Source organism: Ovis canadensis, chromosome 2 (assembly GCF_042477335.2).
Source record: "Ovis canadensis isolate MfBH-ARS-UI-01 breed Bighorn chromosome 2, ARS-UI_OviCan_v2, whole genome shotgun sequence".
Classification (NCBI taxonomy): Eukaryota; Metazoa; Chordata; class Mammalia; order Artiodactyla; family Bovidae; genus Ovis; species Ovis canadensis.
In genome coordinates, this window is record NC_091246.1 from 203,947,246 (window position 1) to 203,964,767 (window position 17,522).

Genomic DNA, 17,522 nt, shown 5'->3' on the forward strand with positions numbered 1-17,522 from the left:
TGCTCTTCACATAGTTTCCCAGCTCCAAGATTCTGAGAACAAGTATTCCCACTGCATTCCTCTCTCATCAGAGCCAGGATGATTCAAGCACATGCTGTACGTCAAATCAAACGCATATGGAAACAAATGTCCATTCCTTCCCCCCAGGAATGTTTACATTAGCTTCCAATTTTTTAAAAATGTAGAATAGGTCAATTAGGAATAAAAACAGAATAGAAACCAACGAAAGGAAGCAGACAGAGAGAGAGAAATATGCTGCCAAGCTCCCAAGATGAGGTTGTAACTAAAATTTGGCTCCAAGTTTTCTGGCATTTGAGTTAGAAAAGAAAACACACTGTTGCATACTTTCCATTTTCTGACAAAAGAAAATAAAAAATTAACTTCAAAGGTGGAACTTTTCCCTTGAATAAACTACATAAGAATTTACCCCATGAAACATGACCTGTATGAGGCCCATATGGGTAGCAAAATGGAGGGGAATGGCTTTGAGGGAAAGGGGTAATCTCCAAAGATATTCACCACTGTACCTTGCACACAGCATATAACAAATGAACAAATAATTTAAATAAAGTATAGCTATAAAAAAGAATGAATCTTGTATTCACTTTCCACAAAGGCCAGGAATAACTTTACTTTGTATTTCAGTAAAGATATTTCTATACAATGGGAAGAAAGACTCCGTGAGAGAGGGTGAGGGTGGGATGATTTGGGAGAATGGCATTGAAACATGTATATTATCATATGTGAAACAGATCACTAGTCCAGGTTTGATGTATGAGATGGGGTGCTCAGGGCTGGTGCACTGGGATGACCCAGAGGGATGGGATGGGGAGGGAGGTGCGAGGGGGGTTAGGATGGGGAATACATGTACACCCGAGGCGGATTCATGTCAATGTAGGGCAAAACCACTACAATATTGTAATGTAATTAGCCTCCAATTAAAATAAATAAATTTATTAAAAAAAAGAAAACAATTTCCAAAAATTTGCTTTCTTAGAATATGGGATGCTGGATGTACATTATGACTCTCCCTATCAAATATCATATCTTTGCATTGAAGTTCTTACCTAAATCCCCATAAAGAGAAATGCTATTTACTGGTCTTAAGTGGACTCTTGGCATTGAATTGGGAAAGACTGTTATGCTATTGCCATATTTGCGAACTACACATCCACGCTTACCCAAGTAGTTTGATACCCTTCCACCCAGGCAAAGACAGCAGAGGTGCCTATAGGAAGGTCAGTCCTCTATCATTATATATCAAGATTACTTTTCAGGAGGCAGAGGTATGGTTGCTTTAATATACGTTTTCACATGAGGCCTGGTTTGTTCTTGGTTAAGAAAGTAAATGAGAACACGTTGTCAGACATAAGTTTCATTCACAGCTAATACTCAAATCAGACAAGCAGGGTTAGAAGACTGGGATCTTAGCATTTACTTCCCTGTCTTGCCACACTATAAACTGGGGTATATAATCAGTATGCTGTGTGTGTTTGTGTGTGCACATGCATGTGTTGAACTAGATTAGTAAATAGAAAGCCTGTATCTAGCCATGGCTTTGTCACACTTTTGCTATGTGACGTTCAACAAATTACCACACCTCTATGGACCACAGTTTCTTTACCTGAAAAACTAGAGGACAGAAGTAAGCATTGTTAAGGTTCCTTTCATATCTAAAATAACATAAGTTGGCAAATGACATGCATTTTACTACATTAGGTTCAGTAAGGACCTAGCACCATCTTATGTCTAGGCCAGAATTTCCAATACAGACTCTAAATCCATTCATACTTTTTGTCCAGAGGTTCTGGGGTCCTGAAAACCACCCGCTAACTGCACTTCGGTCACTGCAGCTCCAATATTATCTTTTGTGCATTTTGGTCTTCCACATAAGACTTCATTTCCATAAAGAGCTTCATGGCAATAAAAAGGTTTGAAAACTATTATGTAGAGAAATGCTTCTCAAGGTATGAGGCTCTGAAAGTATGTGTCAGAATCACTGCGAGGATCAATGTAAATGCAGATTCCCAGGAGATATCCCAGCTGTTCAGAATCAGACTATCTGAAGCCAGCATTCAGTTATCTACATGTTTAATAACCTTCCCAGGTGGTTCCTAAGGACACTAAAATTTAAGGAACACCCACACAAATTAATAAAAACTTTAAAATGTAGCTAATTCATTGCACAAACCCATGGAGCTGATGCTGGACTTCTCAGAGGTCATGAAGTACAGGCTCACAAGAAACAAAATTTCAGTCTAAATACTCCAAACTGAGATCCAGGAGCAATGGGACACTTAGATACCCTGAAATTCAAATATATTAATAATATTCCCCTTTAAATAGCTGGACAATAAGGGGAAGTTGCAGAATTAGAAAGCATCAAAATCTGCACCAAGCTGCTGTCACAGCGTCTATCCCAGAGGCAGGAAGGTAGAGCAGGTGAGGCCTTAGATAGTTTCAACTTTTGGAATCAGCCCATATGGGCATGGAGCAGGGGTCAATCGTAAGGCCGCGCTTCATCTCCTCATTCTTCTTCCTCGCTCCTTTCACACTAGACCTTGGTCTCCACTGGACCACCCAGGTGATCAGATGAAGACATGAACACATCTCAGTGAATGCTGAGGCTGGGAAGAATCAATGTCTAGACAGGATGAGTCACATCTCAGGGAAGCCAGTACCGAACTGTCTCCATGAATCAAAGTGGTGAGAGGACTGTGAGCAGGGCCTGACTTCATGATAACTGGATTTAGAAGAATGAAACACCTGAGTGTTGTGAAGAAAACTTATAAGCTCACTACACAAATGATAATAATCCTGGGATCCTCACCAAAATGGTGAGATGACGAAGTTATAATGAACTAACGGTACTTTTAAGGAGATAATTAGGCTTTGTAATAGATGCTACAAATTTTTCCTTATTGAAACAATCAAGGAATTATGATACCATTTGTATAAAGTACAAAAGTAAGTTAAACTTGTCCATGCTTTTGGGAGTCAAGACAGCAGGTGCCCCTGCCCTTTGGCAGTGTGAGTTAGAGACTGCAAGGGGGCACAAAGAACAAGTGGTGTGGTGCTGGTTGCCCAAGTGGGCTCAGTTTGTGGGAATTTAGCAGGCGGAATAGGCTCTTTTCTGCATGCATGTTATGTTCGAATAAAAAGTTAAAAAAAATTAAAAATCTCAAATCTCTTAATATTCAGTTTTTAAGGAAGCAGCTTTTCAGATTAAAAGCATGAATCTTTTTTCTCAAAAATAACTTTAAGGTTCTAGAGACTAAGAGCCCCTAGCTTTAAACAGAGTAGAGATTCTATAAGATGAATTGTACTTTTCAGATTCACTGCCTTCTTTTAAACCTTTATTTCAAAGGATGTTCTAATAACAAAAGTGAACAACCACATAAAAAAATGGTAACCATTCCCCTGTGTCTTTCCAGGGCTACCCATTTGAATCCACCATATAAGTAATATACTAATCTAGATTCTATAAGAGTCCACTGTTCATCAGTGAATTATTCATCCTGAATCTATTCCTATTCCTACCCTTTTTGGTGAAAAATATTTTTCAACAGCTTCCTATTGTCTCCAGTGCAGCCATGGGTTAAGTCACAATTATACTGGAGGCAATAAGAGAAAAATAAAGTAGCTTTTCAGAAGGGGCTGAGCTGACCATTCTTTTTCTCTCACTCATCTTAACGCTAAAAAGACCAAGATTTGTCATGCTGATAACATCTGAGTGGGCTTCAGCCCTGAATGGCCTCCAGCTGCCAGCCTATCAATCATCTCAGAATAAGATACAGCAGATTCTTAAGGCACTCAGTACATATTCAACTCAACCAGCTTCCCTGCAAGGCTCTCAAGAGTGCCATGCGGCTTATTGGAAGGTCTCTCAACCAGTAGTTGGGGTTATATAGCCTGTAAGGTCACAGCACTGGGTCCGTGGCCTAAAGCAAAAATAAGAGTTTGAGAACCAATCAGTAGATCATCATTACAGCTGAGGCAGTCTTTGTACTAAGTCCAAGATCTGCTCCCTGATCCTGAGATAGGAGGAATAAGGCTGGAAGAAGCAAACAAAGCAGGAAACCTGCTTTACATAAAATGAGATCAAACAGATGTTTGGAAACTAAGTTATAACCCTGACATATAGATGACCACACAGTCAGCTGTAAGAGTGAAGAAGCATAGCAAGGACACCTCTGTATCCCCTTAATTGAGTTTGCAAATCTTCAGAGAGAAGCAAGCTCTATTGGATGGTTTCCTCACTGTATTTTAGTACACACATATTTTTAAGGCAAATATAAGCTAAAATAGCAACAATAATAATAAGGAAGAAGGAAAAAGAGCCAAGAATGAGGGGATCATGCTTCAGTACCCTGTCCTGCAGGTGTGGGGATAATGATATACACAGAGGAAAAAACGCTTCTGAGTCCAACACAAATGCTTAACAGACCAAACCCATCTGCACCAAAAGATAGTTGCTAATACTCTCACTGTCACTGCTTTTCTTCTATGTGAACCCAGGGAAAGGCTCTGCTAAGTAACTTCATCCTGGAAAGAAAAGAAAGCTAAGCATCTTTTCAGTCTTCCTAGGTCTGCCCTCAAAACACAATATAATAAAGTTTCAGAGCAGTGCCCAAACTCTCTAATTTCAGGTGTTGCCTGTGCCTAATACCAAAATATGTCACCACTTTGCCACTAACCAAGCTTTCAGAATTTACGTTCATCTACCTACACAATAGTCCCTATCATTATAATCTTAAATCATAGAGGAGGAAAAAATGTTTGAGACTCTGTCTCAACTTTTGTGTGTGTTAGCTGCTCAGTCATGTTTGACTCTTGCAACTCATGGACAGGGGTTCACCAGGCTCCTCTGTCCATAGAATTCTCCAGGCAAGAATATTGGAATGGGTTGCTATTCCCTTCTCCAGGGGATCTTCCCAACCCAGGGATCGAACCCAGGTCTCCTGCATTGCAGGCAGATTTTTTTACACTTTGAGCCACCAGGGAAGCCCATCTCAACTTTTATTGGTATGAAATCTTAAGTTACTTAACTTATCTGGGCTTTGCTTTCTCCATCTATAAAGAATCAGGTCAGTTGATTTTTACCCATTGATCTATAAGTTACAGATAAGACTTTCTTGACCTACTTCACAAAATTGTTACTAATAATTTTTTTAAAAAACATTCAAGATGCACTGTAAACTGTAAAGCACTGCATAAGTTTTAGGTATTGCAATGCATGTATGCATTCTAAGTTGCTTCAGTCATGACCAACTCTCTGTGACCCTCTGAGCCCACCAGGCTCCTCTGTCTGTGGGGATTCTCCAGGCAAGAGTATTGGAGTGGGTTGACAAGCCCTCCTCTGGGATCTTCCCAACCCAGAGATCAAACCCATGTGTCTCTTACATCTCCTACATTAGCAGGCAAGTTCTTTACCACTAGCACCACCTGGGAAACCCCCAGGTACTATAATAAGTAATGTTAAAAGTATAACCCTAACCTTAAAATAATTAAGCCAGGTCATTTAAGAGACCGACCAATCTGCACACTCCAAGTGGATCCCCTTAGCTGAGGCTCCCATGAGATAATATGTGAATGCAGAATGCCATAGCTCTAAGTTAGAAGCATGGCCAGAGACTGCTAGCAGCACAGCTGCCCAGTGAGGAAAGGAAGGCAGAGAACTGGCCAGGACAGGACAGACAGATAACACAGGCAACCAAGTGATTAAATAAACTGTCAGTAGATGAGACAGACTGGGAATAGGAGAGAGCAAAGCAGTGTGGGGACAGAGTTTGAATAGTAATCAGGTATGCTCACACATAATCTATAACTGCTTCATTATAGGGTAAAACCCCACATTTGCAAGTTAATAATAATACATAAGAAGGAACAACTCAAGAATTTTCCTCCTGTTCATCAGTTTCTCATTAAATTGGATATACTACTAAGGTGCTTTTCTCATTTTGGATATATTAAGTTATTAAAATGAACAACCAACTGTTAATGTCTTTAAACCCTAAAATTTTAGTATTATATCTGTGTAATGCAAATACCAGTGTTGAAACAAATGCATGGAAACAGCACAAAGAGTGGACGTAATTTTAGCAGGAAAGTACCTGTCTTTCTTAAATACAATCTAGAGACCAAATTATGAGTCCAACAGAAATCAGATGTAGCCAGCAGTCTACAGCCAAACTACCCTGAATGCACCCGATCTCCTCAGAGGTGGCCAGGAGGGTGCCATTTATCCGTACACTGACGCAACGCCATGCCTCATGTCCAGGTGCCTGAAACTCCAATTATTTATTATTAATCCACGTATGCATGTAAGCAAGTTCTCCCACAATTCTCTCCTGATGTTTCTAATTCAACTTTCTCCAATTATATCTATATATCACCCAGGAATATTTTTCTTTTCTGCTCCTAATGTTTTCTGCAAGGGTAAGTAATAAGGAAGTTTCCCTCCCCCACCTCCAACGTGCTTAAGGTAACACAATGGTTAATTAATCTCTTGGCTTATCTTTTAAAACTGCTTAAAATATGTGTTTCCTATGAATAATCACCCTCAGTTACCCACATATATGAACAAGGGGAGGATTTGTGCACAACAGTATTTCCAAATGATTAATTCAATATTTCTACAAATTGCATATAGGATCTTTCAGCTCTTTTGTCAGAATTCGCCCAAACTAACCACTCAGCATTTTAGCCTTTTAAATGCATACTATCTCTCCCCTCTTATGTCCTACCATTTTTAAAACACAAAGGGCCAAAAGGATCAGCTTCTTGCCATGATCACATATAAGAGAGTGAACAGAGACGTGAATCAGAACGAAAAGCAATAAGGCAGAAAGATGTATTTTCCAGTATGTTCTTAAATGCAGTATTTACTATTATTAATATCATTGTTTACCAAAATGCTTTGCTCTCACAGAATAATATTGCCTTAAGGGATTATAGAAACTTGAATAGAGTTTAAATTACATCCAGCCAATGATTGGCCATGGGCATCACTCAGCTCTCTGAATTTAGGTTGCATAACTTTTCTAGCATCCCTAGTCCTCACCCATGTCTCCTTTAAGTGCTATGTGTTTCTTGAAAGTGAAGGAAATGAAAGATCTTTCAAATCCCCAGATAATCATCATACTCCAAAAAAAATAGTAACTTCTGAAATTAATAACACTTCTCTGGATATCCCAAAGAGAACAACCAGGACCCTGTACTTAATGACTTAAAATGTTACAAATAAATAAAAAACAGTATAACACATGGAGCTAAAGCTTTTCTAAGAGATTCTACCTATTTGTTACAATCTCTATATGTGTAATAATTGAAATATTTGTGTAATAATTAATTATACAATAATTGAATATTTGTGTAATAATTGAAAATTCATGCTGTCAATAGGCAAATTTAAAGTTTTTCTATTGTATACCCAGTTGTCCATAACATCTGAATTTATTTCCCTTTATTTACTTTCCCCAGCTGCCCTTTCATCTGGTGCAACAGTGCCAGTCGGGAGTCGACAGCTAAGCACTTTCCAGACTGTATCTGCTCAGTCGAGTGGCAGTTGCCAGCTCCCTTCTTCTGGGGTCCTGGGCATCTATCCTTTAATTCCCATGGGTCCTATCACCCTTGCACCCTTTGGTCAAGGTAAGCCCTTTAGTTAGCAGTTCCTCACTTGGTGGGAGAGCCTCATCCACCCTCTGGTACCGGCTAACATCCTGGCGAACTGAAGGCAGCGATCGCAGTGGCTGGTGGCCGTTGGATTGACAACCTAGGATTAAAGGTAAACAGTTACCTGGGTATTGTTTTCCCCTTCAGTGTCAAAACAGCCCTTGTTAAAAAAAACACTCTACATAAATCCTGGGGCCAACCACAATTCCCATCCCTCCCCTCTTCTGCCTTTTCCCACGCTGGCCTCGGTCCTAGTCATGCACCAATGCTTTAGGGTCACACAGTGATCTCAAGATAATGAATGGAGAAAAAAATATATGGAGGAAGAAAAAAGGGGATACTTTAGGTAGCAAACAAATTGCAGGATAAGAAAATCATTTCTATTTCTGAGTCTATGCTATTTAGGCATATAATATTATCCTCGGACTTTCTGATGCATCTATAATAAAACAGTTTGAAGGAATCATTCTACCAATCCACATTCACTGAGACAGAAAGCAAATTTTACATGTAAACTTGCATCCTCAGACACTCAAACAGCATATTTTCCACGTGTCAGAACACATCACCTAACTTAGCAGACATTTCTTATACTGCAGAAGGCAAAAAACGACTTTTGACGCAAAGCACACATGAACCTTCTGCTTTGAAGCTTCGTGCAATAAAGAGCGACTTAAGATGTTCCAGAAAACCTCACAGATAATACTGGTAGATGCTGTCAGCCTGTCTGGCTTGGTATCTACACACCTAGAAATTCCTTATTAAACGCCTCTTCACACTGCCCAGATGAGAGAACCGAGCCCTGGGCACATGAATGCAATGGTGCGCAGCACGCACACGTGCAGTTTGCTCCTGTACATCTGCCCTTAGGCACTCTAGGCCTCCAGGGCTGTGTGGACCACAGGCTCCCCCACCCAACAGGCCACTTTCCTAGGGAAAGCAGGTGCTCACATTCATACAGAGCCTTGAAGTTCATTATTTGACAGCCCTCTTATTTCAGCAGTAGAAGATCCATTAAAAAAAAAAAAAAAAAAAAGCTGTTGAACCCAAGGGTGAAGAATTCAGCTAATACTTGACCTGCAGCATAATTTACACTGAGGGACAACCCTCTGAGCAGGTATGCCTGAGACACAGGCCACCTTGTCTTCTACATCATACCTCCAATTGCGCCCTCCTCCTGGGCAGTGGCCCCTTCACAAGCCCCTGGGGTATCCCGAGCAGCTCCCTCTTCTTGGGGCTGGCTCTCAGCAGCAGCAGCAGCTCCCTCCAGGCTCTCCCTCCGCTGCCAGACCTCCCCCACCTCCTCCTGGTCAGGTACAGTGGCCGGTTCTGACCCTGGCCCTTCCTCCTCTCCACTGGGCACCTGCACCACAGGTAAGGAACCAGGAGTGCATATGGAATCCTGGGACCCTTCGGCAGGGCCGCTGCTGGCGGGCTCTGCTGCACAGGCTCCATCTTCCTCCTCCTGAGAAGAAAAGGCTGGAGTTTCAGGGAACCGTGCGCTCTCAAGAGATGAGCACCGTGTCTCCACCGAGGAGAGCTGTGTGGTAACACTCTCATTGCAGGAGCTGTCGGCCCCTTCCAGGTCACTCTCTCCCTCAGGCCTAGTGCTGGCCTCGCTCACGCTCTCTGTCCTGGCAGGGTCGCTGGGCTCTGTTTCTGAGGACACCTGGGAAGGCTCAGACCCCTGATCGAGGGACTCTGTCTCACTGACGGCTCTTCGGCTCCCCCCGGACGTGTCAGAAGTGCCCGTGTCGGCCCCACTTGTGGGCTGATCCACCTCCTGAGAGCCACACAATTCAGTGCTGCCCTGGTCCACACTCGGTTGAGACTCTGGGCCATTCTCGCTTTCATGTGGGACTGGGCCTGAGGGTAAAGAGGTCTCTGCAAGCTCTGGAAGGTTTCCCGGCTTATCCTCAAAGGAAGCAGCTTCATTAATGGAGGCTTCCTCAGTCTCCACTGGGTTGTCCTCTGGCTTTGTCTGAGATGTCAGGCTCCCATCATCAGTTCTTGATGCCCTGCTAAACATGATCAAGCCTCCTTCCTCCTCCAAGGAGGATGGATAGCCCAGGTCTTGCTGGAACTCGTGGTCTTCTTCATCTGAGTCGATATGAAGCATTGCATTGAGTCTTGTGTCAGTGGGAAAACTACTCCTTAGCTTCGGAGAGGCTCCCACGGACCTCTCCGAGCAAGCAGCTGCACTAGAATGGCCATTGTGTTCAATAGCATCTAAATAATCATTGAGTGAATCCTGACGTCCTCTGGGAGGTGAGGTCCTTGAAGAAGTAGAAGTTAATTCTTCTGTGTCTATTTCCAGAGTAGAACTAGTCCTGAGAGAATGCTTGGGCGTCCCATCAGCACTTTCCTCAGAAACTGGTCCATTGGAACAAACTGGGCTGTCGTGATGGCCCCCTGGCATGTCCTCCTCATCAGAAGGGCTTCCTAGGTCTCCGTTCACAGAACTGACTCCAAGTATTGTGCCAACAGCTTCTGGAGAGGCATCTGAAGGAGAAAACAGCATTGATAAAAACAAAGGCGTTATTATGAATTAACTTTTAATATCCTAATTCTTTGCCGCCAATCAGTTCAAAGAATTTAGTCATCCCATTGAGGACTCTTCACAGCAAGGGTCCCCAGCCCCAGGGGCACACACTGGAAAAGTCCGCATAGCAGAAGGTGAGTGGCAGGCAAGTGAGTGAAGCCTCATCTACATTTACAGCCTCTCCACATCACTCACATTATGCCTGAGCTCTGCTTTCTGTCAGTTGCAGCATAATAAATGGAATGCACTTGAATTATCACAAAGCCATCCCCCATATCCCTGGTCTGTGGAAAAACTGTCTTCCATGAGACCAGTCTCTGGTGCCAGAAAGGCTGGGGACTGTTTTGCAGTTATCACAACTTGCTAAGATTCACTGCTCACTACTAAACAGGTATATATATTGCATGACACATGAGGTTTTATATGTTCACTACTGCTGAAAATTCCACATCCCAGTTTCCAAACACAGATAAAAACCTAAGTGAGATTTTTCTTTTTATATAAACAGGCTTTCATATCTGCTTGGAAAACTTTAGCTATCATTCAATAGCTATTTTATGTTTAGAACAGGACACAAACAATTCTATTCAAATGTAAACTGACAACAGAGTAAGATTCAAATGTAAACTGGCAACAGAGTAAGATTTAACAAGTTCTACCTACAGTGATGTATTTACACAGATATCTCACCTTCATGCACAGAAGATGTGACCTCCACTCTGAACTGGAGGTACCCACTCACATGGTCAGCTGGGAGCCTTCTGCCAAGGTTGTAGCTGAGCATCTGGTCACTGCAAGAATAGAAACGGTTCTTTCATCCTACTATTCTGCTGTCAGGCTTCATCTTCTTCCTACAGGCCACCCCCTAAACCCCACATATTTCTCTTAAAACTTTCATACTCATGAGAAAATGAAAAGGCATGTTAGAGTCAACATAATATTATTCATTTGTATAAATGAATACTTATAAACCCAGGGATAAAAGGGAATCTTGTCACAAGGAAAATTATTAATAAATGCAATACAATACAAAATGCAATATAATGTTGTTATGATTTTTTAAAGGGCACTGATTTGTTCTCTCACAGCTAACAGTGATCAGGAAAAGGACATTTTAAAAGCCATCAAGAAGCTGGAAAAGGCCTAAAATTGTGAGTGTTTCCTGACTTAAATGTAAATGAATAGAGGGCCAGGGTCCTTAGCATTTAGCATGAGGCAAGAATACTTTCTCCGGGGGGTCCTCCAGACCCAGGGATTGAACCGGGTCTCCCACATTGCAGGCAATTTCTTACCAGGGAAGCCCCTCTAAAAAGACAGGCACAGGGAATTCCCTGGTAGTCCAGTGGTTACAACTCCGTGCTTCCACTGTAAAGGGCAGGGGTTTGACCCCTGTTTGGGGAACTAAGATATGCCATGTGGCATGGACAAAAGAAAAGGCAAACAGAGGTAAAGGTCATCACATGGAGGGCACAGAGCTGCTACATTCTGAAGAACAGGAGTGGAGAGCTAGGAGAGAGCTGTGTGAGAACAGGCCAGGCTCTGGTAGCTGCTCCCGCTGTGTGAGGGGCAGGAGGCTGCCGCACCTCCCCTTTCTCATTTGTAGAGTAAGGGGCTCGCTCTTGGCCCTCACTTGGTGGGGGTGACTATCACTGATTCTCTGGGCAACTTGTGAGCGATACTGATGGGACGGTTGGAGAAGCTGGCTGCACCACCTGGTGGGGTCTTGTTGCCATGCTGGCAGGTGGACTGGAGGGGCCCACGCAACTGGACCTGCCTAGCCTCTGCTCCATCTTAGCTCCAGGCTCAGGCTATCGGCTTCCTTGAGGATGAAACAGATGATATTTTTCAACTCTGTGTTTATTTCCAAAGTCAAATACGATTACATCATCTCCTTGTCTGCAAGTAACTTTCATTCTGAATCTGATGCATTCTTAATTAAGGAAAATAATCAGAGGGATAGGACCAAATCACACCATCTCTGTTCTCACACTGCCCTCTAATGGCAACTTTAGGAGGAAAACATAAGGCCTCCACCTAATACTTGAACCACTGTAGAGTTCAGAGCCTCTGGTCCCTATTAATTACTAATCTACATGACAATTTCCCTTGTTCTCTACCTCCTCGGCATAATTTTAAATAGACGTTATCTGTTTAAAAGAACACATGCTAACGTAAAATCCCAGCTCAGCTCTTATGAATTTCTTTGGCTTAATACAAAGAATTTCTTAAAACAATAAGATTGTTTCCTTTACTTTTTACTTTTTCTTCCCTATAAATTTTGTAATAAATATTTGACTGATGCTCTTAAAATGCTTTGTTTCCCCTATCTGAGTGCTAATACTGTAATAAGGGCTTTGCATGCATCATCGCCTTCGATCCTCCCTGTGAGCCAGGTGGTGGCCCTGTTTTCCAGAAGGGGAAGTTGAGGCACAGGGAGGATAGGTAATTTGCCCAAGGCCAGACAACAATTAAGTGACAGAACCATGATTAGAACACACATATTTATGACATAGAAGCCCCTGCTCTGTAGGCCCCAGATCATATCTCATTTTATGAGCATGTTCCATAATCCTCGGCTGCTTTAAGTAGCATGGATTTTAGTGATATTTACTCATGGCTCATCCCAATGCAATTGACATCACAATGTTTTGTGTACTTAAGCTGGTATTTTAAGGAAATTTTTTTCTGTAAAGTGATGTTTTGGCATTAACTATTAGATGATACAAGTATGTTAAATGCTATTACAATGTTCTAATAATTCTACAACGACTATAACCTGCATAACAGAAGTGATGTCTTTTTCCTTGACTGCTGTCTTCCAGCCTTTAGACAGTGCCTGACATGCAGAGATGCTCCACCTTTGTCCACTAACCCATGAACCCAGCAGCAAACTACCTGAACCTGCTCTCAACAATGTGGTCCTCATCCATCTCTTTGGACATTCAGTCTTGGAATAATAAAATTTTCCCTTCTTTGCTAAAATCAAATTGACTCTCCTCTCCTCCTCTTTGGGTAATAAAAGTAAAGTGTTGGTGTTGATGATGAAGACTTTAAAAAGTGATGGATTTTAGCTAGGAAGTAAATGTTTAGCAGGGATTCTAAGAATGGGATCCATTCTTTTGCTCATTATCATATTCCCCATACCCAAAACAGTGCTTAACACTCAGTAGATACTATATGTATACACATCCACATATTTGTTGAGTAAATTTAACAAATGAGACTCTTTACTTTGAAAAAAGATTTTTTTAATAGATATTAGTGCTGTTTTTCACCCAAACCGACAAGATACTCAACTCTCCCATCTCTAAGTATAGGAAAGACTCCCTATTCAGAAACTCCAAGTCAGGGGGTTTCATCCTGGCTGAGAGACTGCCAGGGGGTTCACCTGGTTCTTATTCTTCCTCAGTTTCATCTGGCTCATCCTGCCTCTTTCCTGTGATAGATAATTGTGTACCCTATATTATACATTATTATGGTAGATAATTATAAAGAGTAAGTGCCAAAGAACTCCCACTGCCTGACTGAGGCATTTTCTCACTAGTGTAATCAGAGCAAATGACAAAGCATGGGAAAGTGATGTGCTTTTTGGACAGAATGCAAGCCACTCTCTGAAAAAAATGTCACATTCAAACCAGTACTCTTGAAATAGGTAATCAGTAAGGAGTTTCAGCTCATCCTATAAAATTTTGCCACATGAAACTTCAATTGCTTCAGAGAGTTGCAGTCTACAAAACACATAAGTAAAGAAAACTCATTATTTTTCAAGATGTATCAATTACTTGATAGAAAGTAATAATCAGATTAAAAATATATTTAGATGCTAAGAGCAGATACACTAATATGTAGTATCATATTTATTTAATAAAGCAAATCCCTAAGTATCAGGCAATGCTTTTAATAAAACTTATGTGGAAATATTTCATAATTCTGGCATATCGCAAATTCATACTGGACTTCCTTCCAGTACACACAGAATCTATGCCAGGCAGTATTATGTATCCATTCTTTAAAAGACTGAATGAAAGTCAGCAAGTTAACAGGAGATTCAAGCACTAATAAGGCTTTATTTTTCCTTGTTCATTCTTATGGGTATACATAAATGGACACTTCTGTCAAAAATCACAGATATTATATAAATTATATGATTATACTTATGTAAATTAAATTATAAACATATTACATTCCCAATAGTTAATTCTCACCAATTATAATTTTTCATTTTCCATCAATCCTAAAAATAATTTTTTAAAACTTCCCAAAGCTGAAGCTCCAATACTTTGGCCACCTGATGCTAAGAGCCAACTCATTGGAAAAGACCCTGATGCTGGGAAAGACTGAAGGCAAAGGTAGAAGAGGCAACAGAGGATGAGACAGTTAGACAGTATCACTGATTCAATGGACATGAATTTGAGCAAACTCCAGAAGATAGTGAAGATAGTGGAGGACAGTGGAGCCTGGCATGCTGCAGTCCATGGTGTAGCAAAGAGCTGGACATGACTTAGCAACTGAACAACAACAACAACAAAAGAGTATTACCTCCACTAGAAGCAATAATTGCTGTCCTTAAAAATGACTGCAATTTCCCTGTTTTATCAAGTTAAACCAGGCTGCTAGAATTTCAGCATAATATTTCTACTTTACGTGGTCTGGCTCAACCATTGCCTCTAATGGACAGAGAATTAGATTCCATTAGAATCTCTTTAATTTCAGATGTCGAAGGGGTCTTTGAGATCATTTGGTCTAAAGACTATTTTTCAAATGAGGAAACTAATGTCTGAAAAAATCATGACTTGTCAAAATACTAAGAGGACAGTTAATTAGCTGCAAAGTGCCTATGAATGATCAGCCTCTCAGCTGGATGAATATTCCATCACTGCCAGCCTTAAAATGTGGCAGAGAAGTCGAGATTCTGGGACAGACTGATCTGCTCAAATCCCAGCTCCACCACTGGCTTGCTAGCCTCAGATTCCTCATCTCTGAAATGGGTATAACAACACTGTTCACCTCGCAGAGCTGTCGAGATTATAGAAGCAGATGAGTGTAATTTACTTAACTCCTGACATAGAATAGGGCCATACCATCTTTTTTTTGTTTACTTTTGTTTATTATTGCTGCTACCACAACTACAGCTACTGTTTATCACTGATACTGCTGACTACCACCACTGTTATCATACATTCATAATGTTCTTCTAAAATGAAAAGGATGCCCCGTAGTGCTACCTCAGAGCAGCTGTGTTACTGAGTTTGCTGGTACTTACCATGTAAAAATATATACACCATTTATAATACGGAATGGAGGCATGTTATGATTTCTCAACTACTTGATTCACAGCTTACAAAAAGCTAACAGAAAGGAGACAGATGTCAAACCACATTTTAAAATTCTCTCAATGAGTAATTTCTAGTTGCCTAAATGAATGTCTTAGAGCTCTAAGCACATGTCTTAGAGCTCCACACTATCTTAGAGTCTAGGCTCTGTTTTAAATGGCCCTAAAATCAGGTGGTTTTGGTATCTTAGGCATAACAAAAATCTCTGGATAGGGTTAATTAGGATTGGGAGGTGTCAACCTGATACTGGCATCCTGTTCTAGGGAGAGGCTGTTATAGCAAGACTTCAATATACTCAAAAATCAATTGAGCACTGTGACATTTTACGCGGAAATGCTAATAGTAGGTACATCTTGGGAAAGATAGATAACTCAAAAAAGATAAATGAAAATAAAGTCCTTTTTATCCTGCACATTTTAAGGCATATGCCAGCACTTTCATTTTTAAAAGAAGTATGTTACCACTTCTTATCAGTGAGAAAAGCCCTAGGACTTCAAAGTATCATTTCAGTTGCTTCAGTGGAAGCTACTTGCAACAGGATCCCTGATTACCCAATGGCTTGCCGCTCCAGTAGCCTCTGGACTGGAATGGTGAGCTTCCCCAGGAAACGCTTAATGATAGGCCGGCTCTTAGCAAACTTGTCTTTAATTTCAATCTCTAAGACATCAGTAAGGAGTGCAAAAAAGGAGTATTTCTGGAAACAAAACATAACACAAGTCAAAAAAGAAATACAAAATTATGTATATCATTTTATTAATATACATTACTATAAGAAAAAATAGTATCTCTTAAATTCTAATGACAGAGAGAGTCTACATTGCCAGAAAAATCTGCAACAATTGTCAATCTTTTATTCACTCAGAATCATGAACAGTCACAAAGATTAAAAAGCAACAGTTTGGATCTAGATGACAAAGGAAGCACCTTCAATCATCCAACTCTTCCGGGTTGAATAGTTTGAGGAGATGCCATCAAATATTAAATTATGCACAATACAATTTTAGTGCTCACCACATTTATCCTATTTTAACTCCTTAATATTTAATATCCTGTTATATGGTGGCTTAGAATTAACCAATACTCTGATTAACAGCAAACTTAATTCCTCATCCCATGGTATTTTGAAGTTGGACATCATCGTCCTTCACTTAGTGATTAAAACAGAAGCACCTAAGGAATATTATGATTTCCCTGGTTTACAGCAAAATAAAACGATGTTCAAATAGGAGTTACTTAATTTAAAAGGCACACAGAGACATTTCTCCTGGGATAGAAAAATATAAGTATGAGGTTAAGATAAGCTTTGTTGTTTTCAGAATGCCATTGGAAAAAACTGGATCAGATATTAATAAGGATATAAAAGAAAAATAACCTGCTTTACTCATTTGCAAACACTTTCACATATATTACAAAGATAAAGTGTTTCTTTTTATGATGAGTGTCTCAGAAAAACTGAATGATGGAGCCAGAAATCTAACCTGAACCATTTGTCTCTGTCCCTGGTAGTATCTAGGCAACAACAATGACGTCTGACTAGTGCCAGCCAGCTTTACACTCAGGGGTCACTAAGTTTATATAGTCATAACAATTTAATTTCCCCAAAGGGCCATGAAGTTTAGCAATCTGCTTAATGGAAAAAGCACTTGCTTAGAATAAGACAGCAGAATTTAAGTACTACTTCTGCCCCTGAATAGCTAGTTACATGAACATTTTAAACTTTCGTTTATTAATCACAAAAATAGGGAGATGAGAATATCATCCCTTACACACCCCTTTATCAGCCTGCACTGGTAACATGGCTAAGAACTCTGTGAATATCAAATGTTAGAAAAACAAAGTTATTGCTAGTATCATTACTATCTCCACTCTTTGCCTTCTAAGTGATCATCTTGCAATCATCTAACCTTCTAACATGTTACATCAAGTGGTATTCCTTTAAGAGTTATTCACTATCTGGAGACAGTATTTCAAAC

General features: G+C 40.5%; 1 protein-coding gene across 2 annotated transcripts in view; it reads right to left on the minus strand.

Moving 5' to 3' along the window:
- HECW2 (HECT, C2 and WW domain containing E3 ubiquitin protein ligase 2) overlaps positions 1–17,522 on the minus strand; it is a 452,870-nt gene that overhangs the window by 114,970 nt on the left and 320,378 nt on the right. For both annotated transcript variants that reach the window (XM_069577904.1, XM_069577905.1), the window contains 4 exons: positions 16,101–16,243; positions 10,907–11,007; positions 8,833–10,176; positions 7,679–7,774 (listed from right to left, as the gene is read on the minus strand). In XM_069577904.1, the coding sequence (XP_069434005.1) occupies positions 7,679–7,774; positions 8,833–10,176; positions 10,907–11,007; positions 16,101–16,243 (1,684 nt within the window). The remainder of the gene's footprint in view (positions 1–7,678; positions 7,775–8,832; positions 10,177–10,906; positions 11,008–16,100; positions 16,244–17,522) is intronic.